The sequence below is a fragment of the Takifugu flavidus genome, chromosome 8 (genome assembly GCF_003711565.1).
Source record: "Takifugu flavidus isolate HTHZ2018 chromosome 8, ASM371156v2, whole genome shotgun sequence".
Taxonomy (NCBI): domain Eukaryota; kingdom Metazoa; phylum Chordata; class Actinopteri; order Tetraodontiformes; family Tetraodontidae; genus Takifugu; species Takifugu flavidus.
In genome coordinates this window covers 14,806,643-14,822,921 of record NC_079527.1, presented here as the reverse complement: position 1 = coordinate 14,822,921, position 16,279 = coordinate 14,806,643, and the positions used below count along the sequence as shown (strand labels likewise).

At 45.4% G+C, this 16,279-nt stretch overlaps 1 protein-coding gene and 2 long non-coding RNA genes across 5 annotated transcripts; 2 read left to right on the top strand and 1 right to left on the bottom strand.

Annotated features, from left to right (window-relative positions):
- Positions 1-2,711: 2,711 nt before the first annotated feature.
- LOC130530345 (uncharacterized) lies at positions 2,712-6,644 on the top strand. The gene is made up of 2 exons (XR_008951813.1): positions 2,712-4,185; positions 4,394-6,644. It is a non-coding gene; the product is annotated as an uncharacterized LOC130530345 (long non-coding RNA).
- Positions 6,645-6,946: 302 nt separating this feature from the next.
- Positions 6,947-9,902, bottom strand: LOC130530346 (uncharacterized). The gene is made up of 3 exons (XR_008951814.1): positions 9,635-9,902; positions 7,439-7,528; positions 6,947-7,135 (listed from the first exon to the last, which is right to left on the bottom strand). It is a non-coding gene; the product is annotated as an uncharacterized LOC130530346 (long non-coding RNA).
- On the top strand, positions 8,029-15,424 carry sall4 (spalt-like transcription factor 4). Of its 3 annotated transcripts, XM_057041415.1 has the most exons (5): positions 8,029-8,548; positions 8,711-8,801; positions 10,656-13,082; positions 13,157-13,464; positions 13,541-15,424. In XM_057041415.1, the coding sequence occupies exons 2-5, from the start codon at positions 8,735-8,737 to the stop codon at positions 13,973-13,975; spliced, it is 3,237 nt and encodes a 1,078-aa protein (XP_056897395.1). In that variant the 5' UTR covers positions 8,029-8,548; positions 8,711-8,734; the 3' UTR covers positions 13,976-15,424. The 3 variants fall into 3 exon arrangements, with proteins under 3 accessions (XP_056897395.1, XP_056897393.1, XP_056897396.1); XM_057041413.1 differs by lacking the exon at positions 8,029-8,548 and having other exon boundaries at positions 8,576-8,801; XM_057041416.1 differs by lacking the exons at positions 8,029-8,548; positions 8,711-8,801 and adding an exon at positions 8,883-9,024.
- Positions 15,425-16,279: the final 855 nt, after the last annotated feature.

The window sequence follows — 16,279 nt, the reverse complement described above, 5'->3', positions numbered from 1 at the left end:
TTGTGGTGAGGGAGGCGGAGCTAAAGAGCACGCTGCACATGCACCGCAAGTGATGCTTTTATTGTGAAAATACACACTCGATCATTGAGAGATCTGCTTTGTTTTTTAATGTAAAGCTTATTATCAGGCCATGTGTGCTGCTGACAGTCTGATTGCTGCGCTTCGTAAACGGGCTAAACCGGGAGCAACAGGTGGGGGTCCTTCACTTTCTGATGTTTTTTTGTCTGATTTGCTGCTAAATCTCTTCAAGGTTTAAACACAAAGACCCTTCAGCACTGAGCAGCCCACCCTGCAGATGGCCAGAGGATCAGAGGCTGTCAGCACGCTTAAACGAGCCAAGAGTCGAGACTTCAGCCCGGCGGGGGAGGACCCAGCATGAATGGGGTATTTCCACCAACTACTATAACCCCCCGCTGAGCATTTGTAAAATGATTTGTGGCAAATTTGTTTAATCAATATGGATGCGGGGGTTTGGAAACCCTCCCCGGACAAAGTCTTTCTTTCTCGCCCTTTTTTGTCCTGCCTGTAAATGCATCAGGGGTCATCTGGGAGGAAAGTCAGAATAAATGGTTTTGCTCCGATCTGTGTGAGAGTGCAAAAGGGCCAGCGAGCAAATCCAGTTCTGGGCAGGGGAGCATTTGTCAACAAAGGCTTTTAAACAAGTAAGACGAGTCTCAAAAATGACTTTTCCAACATCATTTGAATATTGCTGGAGGAAGAGCTCGTGTCGTTCAGACGTGGTCCCCGGTCTGCTCGGCAGGAGGTTCCGGTTCTCTTTAGCAGCGTCGAACCCAAATGTTATGACAGACTCCAGTTGTGCTGAGCTGAGACCCGGCAGGTTTCAGAGCAACTCAAAGGTTCCTGCGGCCCTTTTGTTTCCAGCAGGTCCAAGAAACAGTGAAGCAAAAGCAAAATGACAGCAAATAAATCCGTTTAATTATTGTCTCTAAGTTCTTTACATATACGTTAATACATAACTTATGCATAACTTCTTCCTGAACATTCCTGTTGCAATTTGCTCTGAAGTCTAAAGCAGCACAGCAGCCACTACCACCGGAATTTTCTGGCCCTTTTTCAACCCCCAAAGCCTGGAACTTTCTGGAAGAACCTTTTGTTTTGAAGAGCAATATTATGATTTGGAGCTACTAAAAGAATATTGTGATTATCTTTAAGGTCCCATAACTTTTCCTACTGCTTTGTAGTTCAGTCTTGAGCTCGGAGACAAAGCTTGGGAGGGTCGCTGTGGAGTTGAGAGCCTCCCACTTCTTGCGTTCCACCACCCTCATCGTTCAATGAAGCCTTTGGCTTCCTTCGTGCATGCGGGCAGGTGGCTTCCACCGTCCCTCAGACCAAAGAACAAAGCAGCGTCCGTCTTCTCCCCTTCGTGGTCCAGCTTGTGATTTACAGTGTGTCCTGCCTATAAAGTAAAGCAGCAGTCAGGAAGGTCTCCCTGTGTTTAGAGAACCCAAATCTGAGTTTGCAACGTCCTGCCACGGCCGAAAATGTTCCGTCACAGAAGCATCCACGTTGAGGCCTAAAAACCTACACTTCGGCTCCGCATACCTCGCCGGTTGCTATGCACAGTTATTGTTTACAGCCCTTTTCGCAGCCCTAATAAATCATGCGCAGCACATAAGGCCTTTTGTCACACACCTTTGTGAGTCGGATAACTTCCAATGGCAGCAGCCAGAGCTCACTGGGCCGCAGTTCCGGCACAGATGTAGGCAGAATTCCTAATTTCTTTTTCATTCTCTCAGCCTGTCGGATCTGAAAGGAGGAAGCAGGACAGAAAATAATCGGCAGAACATCCCATAAGTCTGAATGTGGGGCCAGCAGATGTGAGCAGTGTGGTGGGGGCGAGTCAGTGCCTCCCCCCCCCCCGACCTATCTGACTATTGTTAAGAATAGAAGCCATTTCTGCGGTCGCTATGCCAACCATAATACAGTCTTATCCATGTCCTTGTGCTCATGGCAGAGTGAGTTCTGATCCTTTGAAGTTTCTTTGAAAAAAAAAAAGTCATCGTTTGATAATCAATAACAATTATTTTTACGTGACATTTATGGAAAAGATGAGCGAGTGAACGTGGGATGATTCATTTCTCGGAGCAGGTCAGTCAAGTCGGTCAGGCTTTGTCAGCGGCTGCTGTAAACCAGCATTCAGGAGCTCTAGAACCCACCAGGTGTCTTACAGCCCCACAAAAAACAAATTCACTGCCAAGTGCCTCATGCAGTACGTGTCTTTGTGCTGTGGTGAGATTTTACCCAGCATCCCTGGGCTCCACATGTGGGCAGCTCTTTGCGTATGCTAACTGAGGCTGTTAAGATCATCCATATATACAACTTCCCCTGTTAAACCACCAATGCCTTTACATAATGTGTGTTACCACTTTTGGGAGGAAAACCCCACTTTTCACTGGCTATAATCAAAAATCTTCCTCTGATGTGACTCTGGTGTGTTAAGAACCAGCAACTTCTGACTCAGGCTCCAAACGGCCCTGCGCCATAAACCAGGCGTGTCTCATTTGGTCAAACGAGCTCAGTTTGCTCATTTATTTGACTGCTCAGCTGTTGACTGGAATAAAGTCCACCATTTGATATTTTTACTATCCTGTTTTTGCCTAAAGAAAACAACAGAAATGCCCTTTGTTGTGGCTAATTGATGAATGTGCAGACACCACCGGCTTTGGTGGCAGCGTTGCAATAATTAGTGCATTCTCATAAGTTAATTAAAGTGAGGAAGGACTGACATCCTGCAGCTCCTCTGTTTGGCACTTCCCACCCTGTAAATGTTTATGGCCCAGGCCCAGATTGCATCTGAGATTGGCAGGATTGGCCCCCTGCTGCCTCACAGCTTGATGGCGAATGCCAAACTCTCCCTATCTCTTTTGTTTATTGTGTCTCAAAGTTTTCATCTCTGCTCATCTAAATGACGTCATTCTTCTCAGCAAATGTATTGACAGCATTGTTCAAGGTACTGCTAAGCCTAACATGTTGAAAGCTGAATGGAATGGGTCACTCATGACTTAAATAGCAAATTAAAATATATTTACAGATGTGTTCTGTAAATATAGATATTATTACTCCGTAGATATTAAAGTGTAGAAGGTTTCAGAGCAGATATTAACCACAGCAGGATTAAAACCATCATGCTAACAGGAATAGGCACGTCTGTGAGGAATTCGGGAATCTCAGGTAATTCTAATATATCTGCACCACAGATGCATTTTAAATGCAAACCTTTTCTATGTGAATAGCAGAAACTACGTGACCTGGGTTATCAAATGCTAAACTCAACGGACAAATGTGGGGAGTGAGAATCAAATGCTTTCCTCCAAAATGAGCAACACTTAAATGCTCATGTCGGCCTTCAGCCGTGTTATCAAACAGCCTGATAACACACTTTTGTCGGATTAGAGGTCGGTGTGAGACGCACATACACTTCTTTTTATACAGTGAGTCCTTGTGCCCCCGCCCCCACTCGCCCGCCCCCAGTCACCAACACTCTGCTGTTTATTGATGGAGGCAGTTGTCATAGTAGTGCCATAACAAAAGCCTGACTATTGGTGTGTTTACCTCTGCACAGGAACCACTGGGCAATTCTCCATTAAATTACAGCCATGTGTGGGCCACTGATCTCCCCCCGCACCCGCCGGCCCCTGCCCCAACACATCATACACACACACACACACACACATCACACAGTCATGCTGAGCAGGATATTACAGCGCTACCTCCTGATTTGAGGCTTTTTGCAAATAATCTGTAATCTTTAATCTCTATGTCACCAGTCCGTTTTTGGTAGAATCCTCAAAACTAAAGAACCACCAAAAGACCAACCTGGGCCTTAAAATTAGACCCAAAACTCACCATCTTGCTGCTCAACAGACCTTTGAAATTAGAGGGATTTTTTTTAGGAATTTAGCGCCTCATCTCACTTAATTAATTATGTAAAAAGAGAAGATCTCTAATTACAGATCCATTGGCTCTTTTTTTAAAATCTGTATTTAATTTCTATATTGGATTTTCATTTCCAGCATTTCGGTCGTGAAGCCAAAGATTTCCCATCCACATCTGTGAACAGCGGATGTTGATTTCTGGGCTTTTCCTCTGGTGTGAAAACCAACAAGCAGCCTTCTTGTTATCTGCTCGGACTCAGATCGGAGTTGTTTACACTTCCTGTTCCCGGTAAACACAGTCCAACAACTCAAACTGACTTTGGAAAAATGAATTTCTCTCTTTAGCTGGCATGTGGGGTGCACATTTATGCATTATATTGAAGATAATTCCAGGTTCTGGTGATCAATTCACTACTTTTCTCTATTGCGTAACAGTGGTGACTCTCTCTAATTACTACTGCAGTCTTTTATCAGTAATTCTTCTTTTTTTTTTCCAGGCAGTGGCAGAAAATCCATAATTGTGAATCTCCATCTCCATCCGTGTGGCGAGTTTGTGCGCACTGCATAAGCTTTTCAAAAGAGTAACATTCAATAGAAAGGGAGAAAAACAATATTGGAGCGACAGACAAACATCCAATACCTTTCACCTCGATGCCCTCAGTCTCTATTCCAGGCCGATGTTTCCACACAAAAGGAGCAAATGCATGCGTCCATGAAAAGGAGGAGGATTTGAATGGGTGTTTGCTGATCAATAATGAAAACAGTCTGACACTATAGTAATTTGCGGGAGCCTTTCTCCTTGTATTTGCTAGATAATGCCATGTTCAGATGATTGCGTGCACTCTGTGGACAAAGAACAGCAGGAAAAATGTCTCTATAGTCTTCACGATGCTGTTGCGGAGAGACGGAGGCATCGATCGCCTATAGCAGAGCTTCATTTGTGATATGACTAAAGCAGCCCGAGATGGAATCAGCCCCAAAAGCCTCCGCAACCATTTCCCCCCACCCAGCATTCCATGAGACTCTGGTCTGCACGGAGAGAAACTAATTCTTTCCTTTGTTGTTTGTTTAAGAGTTTAATGATGCTATTTGTGACTACAAGAAAGGAAATGTTTTAATGGGTGCCCGAAGAAAACCAGCAGAGGACAAGGTAATAAAACAGGATACAGGAAGTGCACTCAGATGAAGTCCTCACGTCAACCAAGGCGGTCAATCATTGAAAGGCTATTTTCTGGTGCTGGTCAGGACAGACTCCTACATGCCTCTTAGTCAGATTCTCCCTGAAAGTTTCTGCCTTCTAAAAATAAGTTGCAGGGACTCAATGAGAATTTGTGCTGCTGTTTCGACTTGACCTAAACATGAAAACAGCTCATAATGTGGTTCAGAGGTGTTGTTTGTCTAGGTTTCATGAGAAACATGAGACATAAGCCTAGAAATGAAAGGCGTAAATATCTCCTGCGTGTACATTTATGTATGTATGTATGTATGTTGCCAATGACTGGATAAATGAAGGTATCCAACATATATAGCAACATGACTACATTTTATTAAAGTAGCGTTGGGAGCCAGAAACAGCAGCAGCTAGCAACCAAGCTAACATCTGATGCAAAACTAAAAGATTTACCAGAAGCAAGCATCAAAAATCAGTGGTCAGTTTGAATTTAGAAAAGAAAAAGTTGATTTTGAAGATTCACAAGTCTGTGTGGCCCTGGTTCATCCCGTCATTCCCTCCCTCATTTCTCCACTCAGCTACTCCATTTGTTCCACTTTTACCTTTAGATAGCGACAGAGAAGAACAATGATCTTTCCTGTGTTTTGCCCCCACCAGAGCCTGACATGCTTCCATTGTTCTGTAAATTGAGAAAATTGTGCCTGGTGGCAGCATGAATAGCAGAAATGGGGCCTACGGGGAACCATTCCTCCCCAGCCATTCTGCTGTGCGAGGTGCAGCGCGTTTATTGTGCTGAGTTTCGGCAGAAAGCTGTCGATGAACTGTTGAAGGCCGCAGGAAATGAATTAGCAGTGTTTCCACCAGGTTTCCAGCAAGGTTGAGCTTCAAAAATAAAGATTTCAGCAGCTGAGTATATTTATGAATGGAAGTGGAGTGAAGGAATGCAAATGAAGTGTTCTCACGCAAATAGGATTATGGGGACGCATGTGGACAAACCTGGTGATTGTCACACTAATGTGAAATAGTTCATCCTTCCCAGGCTTTCATCTTTTACTGAGGCCTTTAGAGACACGTGTTCGATTCCCACAATTCCTCAGCGAGGGCTGGGGATGTGACTGTTTGTCCACTTCAAGGTCGTCGTAAAGCAAATGACACACTGGAGAAACGCGCCACTTGTGTCAACTCCAAAGAGAATCCTAAAGGTTAGACTGTAGCAAAGAAAGGGGAATGTTAGTGTTGAGTAATATTCCTGCTCGCCCCGCCGAACTGGGTCATTTATGAAAGATCTCGTCTGTAACCACTGGAGGTTCTCCATTGTCAGGTTGCTTCCCCTGTTAAGGACGCGTTGGCAGTGTTGGGTTTTCTGTGCAGGAATAAAAGCCAAGGATCTGTGCGCAACTTGAACGCCTTTTTACAGCAGATCCACTCGAGAACAGCTCTGATTCATGTCGCGTTCCCTTTAATCATCCTCCATTGTGTGTTTGCATGGATCCCGGTTGAAAGTGATTTTCATGATTAACATGTATTTGACAACCATTCCCCTGTTCTTCTTTAATAAACCTCAGAAGGGCTCTGACCATGCGGCTAATATCTCTGGGGTTCTCCTGCAGTTTTATGACTGCACACAGTTTGAGCTGCTCAGATTCAGCATAGAAGAAACAGTGTATTCAAGCATAGTTTCTTATGGGGGGTAATAAACCGTCTAGACAGCACTCCCCTCTTTTCACCTTCAGCCAGCCACTTAAAGAGCATTTGTTTATCTGGATATATTGGCTTTTCTTTGTCTCACACTTATCAGCTGTGCCATGATTCCATGCATGCTGGGAGATTTTGTGCTAAAATCATGCTAAGATGCGCAACGGAAGCCTTCCAATACACATAAAAGTCCACAGGAAGGTTTTATTTGAATGAAAGAGGTAATGAGGAGGATCTGACTCTTCTGGGCACGTCTGCAGCCTCTGGATGGACTAATGAAGAACCTTCCTGCGTCTGTGGACACCAGAGGACACGAATCTGAGCTCCATTTTGAGCGGATGCAGCAGTTCTGGGCCGTGTTTATAAAGTGGAACTGAGTGATTAAAAAAAAACAAAAAATCAAATAGTCAGCGTGTTTGAGAGTGTAAGCCTTTGTTGTTTTCATGCCTTTTATTTGGGTTTCATTTACATGTTTTTACATCTGAATTTGCCTCCAGTGAAGTCTCATGATTCACTTTATGTCTTTATCTTTCAGCCATTGATTATCAACCGGTTCGTTGGTTTAGGTGACCTGTCAATCATCTTGGCTCTGGCTGTGAACACATGTCGTGTTTCTTCCTAAAGCCAGGAGGAGTCATTCCTCCCTTTCATTGATATCATTAGCCTCATAACTCACCTCCTGTTTGTAAAACAGCACATTTTCTCCTCCAGCAGCATCTGCACGAGCCTAAAGTTGTGTTCTTCAAACACTTTTGTGTCTTGATAGCTTGATAAGAGAGAGAGAGAGAGCTACATTATGTTTAATCTGACTGTGTGTCCGGTTCCATATGTCTTTACTGTTGATGTTTCCTCTGCAGGAGGTCATGGACAGAAATATGTTCCAGTGTAACGCTCACAGTGCACGGCTGACTTGAAAGATCTCCAATAACAAAACTAAATCCACCTTAAAGATGCTCAAACAGCTAACATGTCTGTGTCCACCCTTTATTATTGCTTATTTGAGAAACAGACAGCTCAAACTTGTTGACTCTTTTAAGAATAGATAAACATTGACACCCTCATGACTAATAAACCACCAATATTATTTCTTGTGTAATATTTAACTAATATTTAACAGGACACATCTAGAAGTGCCTTAAAGCAAACAGAATTTCCATAGAATCACCAGCCAGGAGCCTCAAATGTAACAAATATACACGTGAATATTAGTGTACAGGAGCTCCTGTGGACAAGATCCTAGCAACCAGACCATAATGTTCCAGTTACACCATTAGAAGATTCCTGCTGACGTCATCAGGAGCTGCAGCGATCAGAAAGTAAACGTGACATAAGCATGAATGAGTCCAACATTAGCTTAATAAAATGATAAAGACCCAAAACCAAGGAAGGAAGTCAATGAAAAGTTCTCAGCAGTTTGAATAACCGAAACATCTCAGCCGAGCTCAGTGACGCGGTGATCTTTGTGCCGTTTGAGCGGATTTAATCGATCATTTTGGGGCAGAAATTGATGCAGTTTGATGAAATAACACCAGGTTTCCATTAGAACCATCTTCTGGTGGCCGCTGTCTCGGTCCGCCCGCCCTGAGCTGCAAAGCGCGCAGTTTGGCTGATCTTTCGCTGCTTGTGACAATATTTCTTTCCTTTTTCTCCATGAGGAAGGAAAAAGAGCGATGATGGGTGTTATTAACCCTGCCTCCATCCTGCCGTCCATCCACTAGCATGCCTCCTCCCGCCCCCTCCTGCCAGCTCGACCAGCTCATCAATGGGGGGCGCATTTAAATAATATGTGAGTACTTGGACCAGAGCCAATCAGCTGTCAGGGCACCGTGATAAATCGCAATGCATTATTGATAATAATAATTACGGTGACATGCGCATTTCTACTTCAGGGGCATTTCTTTTCCAAGGCTAAGAGTTAGTTAAAGAAGGAGAGGAAATTTGTTTGCAGGTCTCTGCTCCTGATGGTTGCACCATGTCGAGGCGTAAGCAAGCCAAACCGCAGCACATCGACTCCGAAGAGCCTGCTTCTGGAGGAAACGGTGAGTTTTACGCACGGCGCAAAGTTAGGTTCTCCAAAAAAAAAAAGGAAAAAAAGAGGCTAAAGTCGGTGAGTGAGGCGGCGTGCCACGCCGTCGTGCGCAGCGGCGACGTTTAAACGCAAACTTTGGGGCTTCTGTCGCACTTTGACCTGTTGATGTCTGCTGGAATCGATCAGGCTGGAACTCGGCCGCAGACCTGGGAATGATTTTCAACACAATGCAGGTGTTTGGGATAAAGGGTCGCTTTTAAAGTGGCACTTTTTGGCCCGCTTCAGCTCGCGGGACGGTTTGGATGAATTTCCATCCTTAATTTGACTCTGTGGCTGAAACAGGCTGACGGACCGAAGTGGTTTGAAGATGAAAACGAACTCCATTTATTCATTCCACGATTCGCCAAGACTGTTGAGCGTGAGAATTTGTTGAGAAGTGAACTGTTTCATTGACTTGTCAGGAGATATTTTCACATTTTTAAGTACACGTTCGCCTCATTTGACTCCTTATTTCCTATCGGTGAGTTCTTTCAGAGAACTTCGGCATTTCTTCTGTTTCGTTGATAATATTAGGAGCTCTTGCTCTGCGTGTAACCGTAATATTTGGTTAATTTCATGGATTTCGTTGTGCAAAATTTGGATTTTTCATACAAAGGCTCCCCCAAACTGTATGAAATGTGACTCTGCACTAAGCTGACCCAAAGGCAATAAATCCCCCAGTTTAATGCATGACTGTTTCCTTTGGTACATATGTGGAGCGGTGGGGGATGGAGCAGTGGCCTTTCAGTGCAGCCTGGGTGGGGGTGCACGCCGCTGCTGCCCCGTGCACAGGCTCCGACTCACCTTATAATTAGGAAACTTTGTAGAGCCGCGACACATTCTTGTCTCAGGAGTCGCCCCCCCTCACGGCCATGTCGTTTTATGGGATATCGCGCATTGTTTCCCTCAGAAGACAAAGTTTGAATGGTTAATCGGACCTCGTGTCATAAACCCCACTAAAGGTGACCACATACGGGTCACGTAGAGTCACGTGGTCAGGCTGTAGCGTTGGGTCTGGGTTCTACTTTTTTATGTAGGGTAATTTTCCTTTTAATGCGAGCTCTTGCTCAGAACTGACCCCCATCCCATCTCACCTTCGCCCTGACGGGAACCAGCCTGCCAGAGCCTTGTTGCGCATTGTTGGATATTTTCGTGCCTTTTTTTTTTTTACACCTTCGATGCCTCCTGGTGAGCACTCGGCGAGCCCCACCGTTTCCTCAGGCATATGCAAACAGGTGGTCTGCCCCCACCGCCCCCCATTCTGAGGCATTAGCATTCAACAATACAGCAGCTTTTGAAATGGCCTCTTTGGTTAGCAGACAAATGAAAATGGTCCCAAGAGCTCTCATCAGGCATTCATGAGTGTGAACATGCTAGACTATAATCAACATCTCCCTGGTTTCACCATTTCTTGAGGTTTGCGTGATGAAATAAACAGGATGTCATGATTTGGAAGCAGGGCTTTTAGTCTTGCCCCACACGTGGCTCCAGTGGAAACAGATCTGATTATTACCAAGCACTTGGTAGCAGATTTCAGCAGCAGCATGATTGAATGTCCACGGCTCTTTGTCCTTGTGGACATTAGTCTGGTGATGTCAAGAGGAGAAGGCTGCCCTCTGCTGGCCCTTCAGACAATGGCTACGCTTACCTTGGTTGTGAGGGGTGGTCACGGGGACCTACTGGCCAGCAATCGAGAATATTATTTCAGAAGTCCAGAGTTACAAATGAGAACCATCAGAACCGATGTTCTGTCTTGAGCCTATTTTGACTGTAATCATGTAAATGATGTTTGTCCATTTCAAAGAAATCTGCCTTGTTCTTTCAGGTGTTCTGCAAGATGCTGATGAGGCTGGAAATGATGTGAAGAGGTTTAAAATGGAGGAGACCAGGGTGTGCACCAAGTGCTGTGCAGAATTTTTTGATGAGTCTGAATTTCTGGAACACGAGAAGAATTGCACTAAAAGCCAGCATGTGGTGATCATGAGGGATGGAGATGGCAGTGAGGTACCCGAGGAATATTCCCAAGGCTCCCCCGACGGCCTGATGAGTGACCACGACGACAGCCAGTCCAGCAGTCATTCCTTATCAATCGCCAATACAGACCACCCGGAGAGGACGGAGGAAGAATCCAGCATTAACGCAGAGGAGCCAGGCCAGCGGGATCAGACGGAGATGGGTGAGAGTCCGGAGACAAATTACCACCACCCATCCAAATTCCAAGACACAAATGTCACTCTCGAGACCATGGCAGACACCAAAGTTGCCGTGTCCCAACATTCGAACAAGGCCGAGGCGTCGTCGCAGGACGCCCTGCAGGTCATCCCCATGATCCTGGAACAGTTGGTGTGTCTGCAGCAACAGCAGCTTCAGCAAATCCAACTCACGGAACAGATTCGAATTCAAGTGGCCATGATGACTCCACAGGGTCTGCACCCGTCCGTGGGGGCAGTGATGGACCCACTCAAAGCTTTCGGCGCACATCTCTCCCAGCAGCTTTCTGCCGCAGCGGCTCTGATCGGTAAAAGAACTGGCAGTGAGAGTCTTTCTCTGGAGACTATGAAACAAGGGCGACAGCCTCTTCCCACTGGCATCCCAACATCCCTGCCAGGAGGTCTGGGCTCAGTCGCTGCTAAAGCCGATCTTTTAAAGGGCATTCCTGATCTGGCCAGTCGTCTACCTGCACTGCTTCCGCAGTCGCCGGGTGTACTGGGCTTCCCCAGCACCTTCAGTGGCATCCAAACGGGAATGGAGTCGTCCAAAAAGGTCAAGTCAAAGATGGTGTCTCTCCCGTCGGATACAAAAAGCGGCGATTCGTTATACAAGCACAGGTGCAAGTACTGCGGGAAGACCTTCGGCAACGACAGCGCCCTGCAGATTCACCTGCGCTCTCACACGGGCGAAAGGCCGTTCAAGTGTAACATTTGTGGGAACCGCTTCACAACTAAAGGGAACCTGAAGGTGCATTTCCAGAGGCATAAAGACAAGTTCCCCAACATCAGCATGAACCCGCATCCCGTGCCAGAGCACCTGGACAATATTCCCACCAGCAGCGGCATTCCCTATGGCATGTCGATCCCCATCGACGACTCCAACTTGACTGAAATGAAGCCCGTACTCGGTCATCCTGCAGCTGGATTTCCCCCCTCATCCATGATGGGACTGAAGACGTTTGACGGCTTTGCAGAGAACCAGTTTACCCAGAGGCCCTCGCCTTCAACAAGCGACGGCTCTCCGTCGGTGTTCGGCCAAGAGGCCGGTCTGGATCTGAACCCAAAGGATGCTAAAGAGCTTCTCGGAGGGCTGCATCACATGACTGGTAACGGGGTGTCGGGAGAACCAAGCTCTGGAACTGCAAAGCTTCAGCAGATGGTGGATGGGCTGGATAAAAGAACGGGCGACCCGAACGAGTGTGTGATCTGCCACAGAGTCCTCAGCTGCCAGAGCTCGCTCAAGATGCATTACCGCACACACACGGGCGAGAGGCCCTACAAGTGTAAAATCTGTGGCCGCGCTTTCTCCACAAAGGGGAATCTGAAGGCCCATTACGGCGTCCACAGGGCCAACACTCCCCTTAAGATGCAGCACTCGTGTCCGATCTGCCAGAAGAAGTTCACCAACGCTGTGGTGCTTCAGCAGCATATTCGTATGCACATGGGCGGCCAGATCCCCAACACCCCCGTGCCAGAAAATCAGTTTGACGTGGCGGAGTCGTTGGCTTCCTCTCTCCCCGAGGAGACCTCTATGGACACCAGTAGTTTTGAAGCAAGCATGGAGGACCACAAACCAGAGCCGAACTCGCAGAAGCCAAACGGCCCCTCAGATTCAGTCCCGTCTGTGTCGGAGGAGCAGCCCAACGCTGGCCCCACCATGTTTTCCAGTCTAGATGTTTTGAAGAACCTTACTTCAGCTCTTGCACTGAAACAACAGAGTAGCACCACTTCCGAAAGTGAGGGGACATCCAAAGAATCTCCGGCTCCGAGAGAGCAGGAATATCAGAACGGCCGCAGTCCAGCTGTTTCTGACTCCACGTCCTTTCACTCCGCCTCCTCCCCCGTGAACAACGCCAGCAGGTCCAAGTCTCCCGAGTCTGCGGTCGACGATTACGCTCAGAGTGGCTCAAAACCGGAATCTGACGCTGGACCTCAGGGCGGCCTAGAGTCTGGAGGAGCTCTTGACCTCACATCATCCAGCAGCACCACTCCCAAGGTGATTAAAGAAGAACCTATCTTTCCATTCACAAATGGAGACTATGGTGAGTCCCTGTTAAAATGAATAAATAAACCTGACTGAATTGGATGGTTAAGTTTTATCCACATCTGCCTGCAGTTCCATCCAGCAACATGCAGTTTATGAGGCTACAATCAAGTCTGGCCAGTCTGGAGATGAAGATTCCCCCAGAGAATCCCCTGGGTCCTCACAGTTTGTTCGGCTCGCAGCACATCCCTCAGGGAGCCGCCTTGCCCCCCTCCTCAACGGCATCACGGCGATCCACCAAACAGCACACATGCCACACCTGCAGCAAGAACTTCTCGTCTGCCAGCGCCTTGCAGATCCACGAGCGCACCCACACGGGGGAGAAGCCCTTTGCCTGCAACATCTGCGGCAGGGCGTTCACCACCAAGGGAAATCTGAAGGTAAGTCACCTGTCCGAAAACACCGGCGAGTCCTTTTCGGTGGATACCTGATTCACTCCTCACTGCTTGTCTTCAGGTGCACATCGGCACTCACATGTGGAACAACTCCTCGAGGCGCGGCCAGCGACTGTCTCTCGAGGGCCCCATGGCCCTGATGGCCATGGGCTCGGAGGCCAAGAAGCTACCAGAACTTATGCAGCCCCCCAAAGAACTGGGAGCTCCGCAAATGAACTTTGACCCTTCTCTTTGGAACCAGTATGCCGCTGCCTTCAGCGGGGGTCTGACCATGAAGACCAATGAGATCTCTGTCATCCAGGGCGGGGGCATCCCGCTGCCCGGGAGCCCTGCCGGTGGGCCTCTGATCGGCTCCACCGGGGGCCTGATGAAGATGGATGGGTCCCACTCTGGGTTACCTGCCACTGTGGCTGAAATAGAGAAGAACAGTTCAGACAGTGTGCCAAAATCCCAGTTCCCACATTTCATGGAGGAGGGTAAAATCGCTGTTAACTAGTTAACTAGTTGTTTTTCTTTCTTGTTTTAGTCAATAGTCTGTTTCAACGTCTCCTTTTTGAATGAGGTACAATCAATATTCAAAGACGACTTTGTAGGTTTTGTAGGATCCCCCATCTAACATCATTGCAGCTGTTTTCCCTCCCGATCGGAATGATTCTGAATAATTTTTAGTTTAAACCGATATAACTACTGTAGTTCTATTTTATATAAATAAATATGCGGGTATATTTTTTTTTCCTTGTGCATTTTTTTTTACTGTCTATCCAGAAGTTTGAATGTATAACTTACTTACTTGAAACTGCTTTATTTCAGACTTTCTCTGTGATAGGTTTGAAGAATTTTTGATGTTAAAAGGAAGAGTTTCAGGGCACAACCTTTTAAGGACACGACGTCTTCTGTTTTCAGAAATATCGGCATTGTTATCCAATGGTTCCCTCCTGTTGTGTGCCATAGTTTTTATGACATTGTACATTTATTTTTTGTAGTGATAAATGCCAGTTGTTTGTCTTTTTGAAGGGGCTTTTGACCAGATTTTACAGATTATTCCAGTCTTTATTAAATATCAAGCGACAACAGTTGAGAAAATGGCTGTGAATAGTTTGTTTCCTCCTGCGTTGAATTGGTGCCAAGATAAAATGGTGTAACTGGAATATTTTTCAAAGTGCCTGGTGTTTTCACTGCGTCCCAAGTTTGCCGTTTGTGGGCTGAAATTGGCGTGTTGTCAAATTTCACCTCTGCATCAGAGTTTATATATATATAAAAAAAATAAAAAGCCCTCGCAAGCTTCGTCCGGAGAGTCTGAGTTGGTTTGCTGAGGTCTGAAAGTGTTTCTGCTTGACGTTCTCCTGCCTGCACTTTATTTCAGGTGGTAGTTACATTTACATTTTATCAGTGCATTTCAGAGCTTTTATTGTGATTGCAGGGAAAGACAACCCCCCCCCCCCCCAGCTTTTTGGTTGAAACAACTGTTTGTTGGCTAGCCTTTCTACCCCCTAGGCTCTCATCAACCTGTAGCTTTGTTATTTATTTAAACTTCCTGACTGCGTGAGTTTAGGGGGTAAAATCTACCTCGTTAAGATGCTTGTTTTTGTTCTCTACCATCCCTCTACTCTCAACAGTGCTCTGTATATTCTGATAAACTCTTCAAGTGTGCGCTAGATTCTCTTTACAACCTGCTGAGTTGAACGGTAATGATTGTATCACTGGACACTTTACATCACTCAGAATGGTCTTTAGGTCCCTGCTGTACATTCCTTATCAATTATGCATTTGCCAAGTTGTGCCTTTCTTTAGCGTTTCATGTCAAAACTGCTTTCAAGTCGTCTTTGCAATTCAAGTCATGTGGAGCCAGTTTTGGCCTGTTTACAATGTAAATGTGTGTTTTTGTATGTTGCTTCACCTACATGTTTTCTGATTTTGGAGAAAAATAAAATCAGTGACTTTTCAAGGTTATTCCTGTCTTTTTTTTTATTTTAATTTTTTAATTTTTTTACCCCTTGGAGGAAGCGGGTATTTACTCTTTCAGGTAACTTTTCAGCAACAACTATGCAGATAAGTTAATTTCCATCCATTAACCTTCAAGTGTATTGTCAATGAGCTACTGGTCACTATTTGCAGCATCCATGAAATCTATTTGCATTCCCAACAGGAATTGGTATATGCAGTGCCACAGATAATGAGATATTGAGGGTTTTTTTTTGTTTATACATAAGTTTAGTTAAATACAGATTAAAAAAAAACAAAAAACAAGTTTGGTTTGTTTCTTCTGCAGCCTAAAAGCTGAAATGACTAAAAACAAGTTTTTAGTGTGTCTTGTTCAACAATGCTCTGTTACATGTTAACATACCTTTAACAATTGTCTTTAGGTACATTCTGAACCAGAGGCTCTGCATTATCTAATAAATTATACATTAATTCACTTTGAGCCTCAGTATTTTGATAAATTAATGTCAGTAAGTTGTATTTAGGCTTGGTTTTTTCACTAAGTTGACTTAACTGCTATATGTACGCTAGACAATTAAGATTGTTTGACATTTGCTTATTATTACTATGTTAATAATCTTATTTTTGAGCTACCGAGGGGCTTTAATAACAATTTGAATAAAAATCAAATTATTTTGGGACACTATTTAAAATAAACAGAAAATATTGAGTTATTAAAATATACCATTTCCATTAAATTTGTCAAAATGACTTTGTCCATAAATGACAAAGGCTCCTGTTTGAAATGGGATGTTTTATTCATTAAATTCTTTGACGTTAATTAGATGTGTGAGGCAGAGCGCTGCTCGGTGTTGCGTTC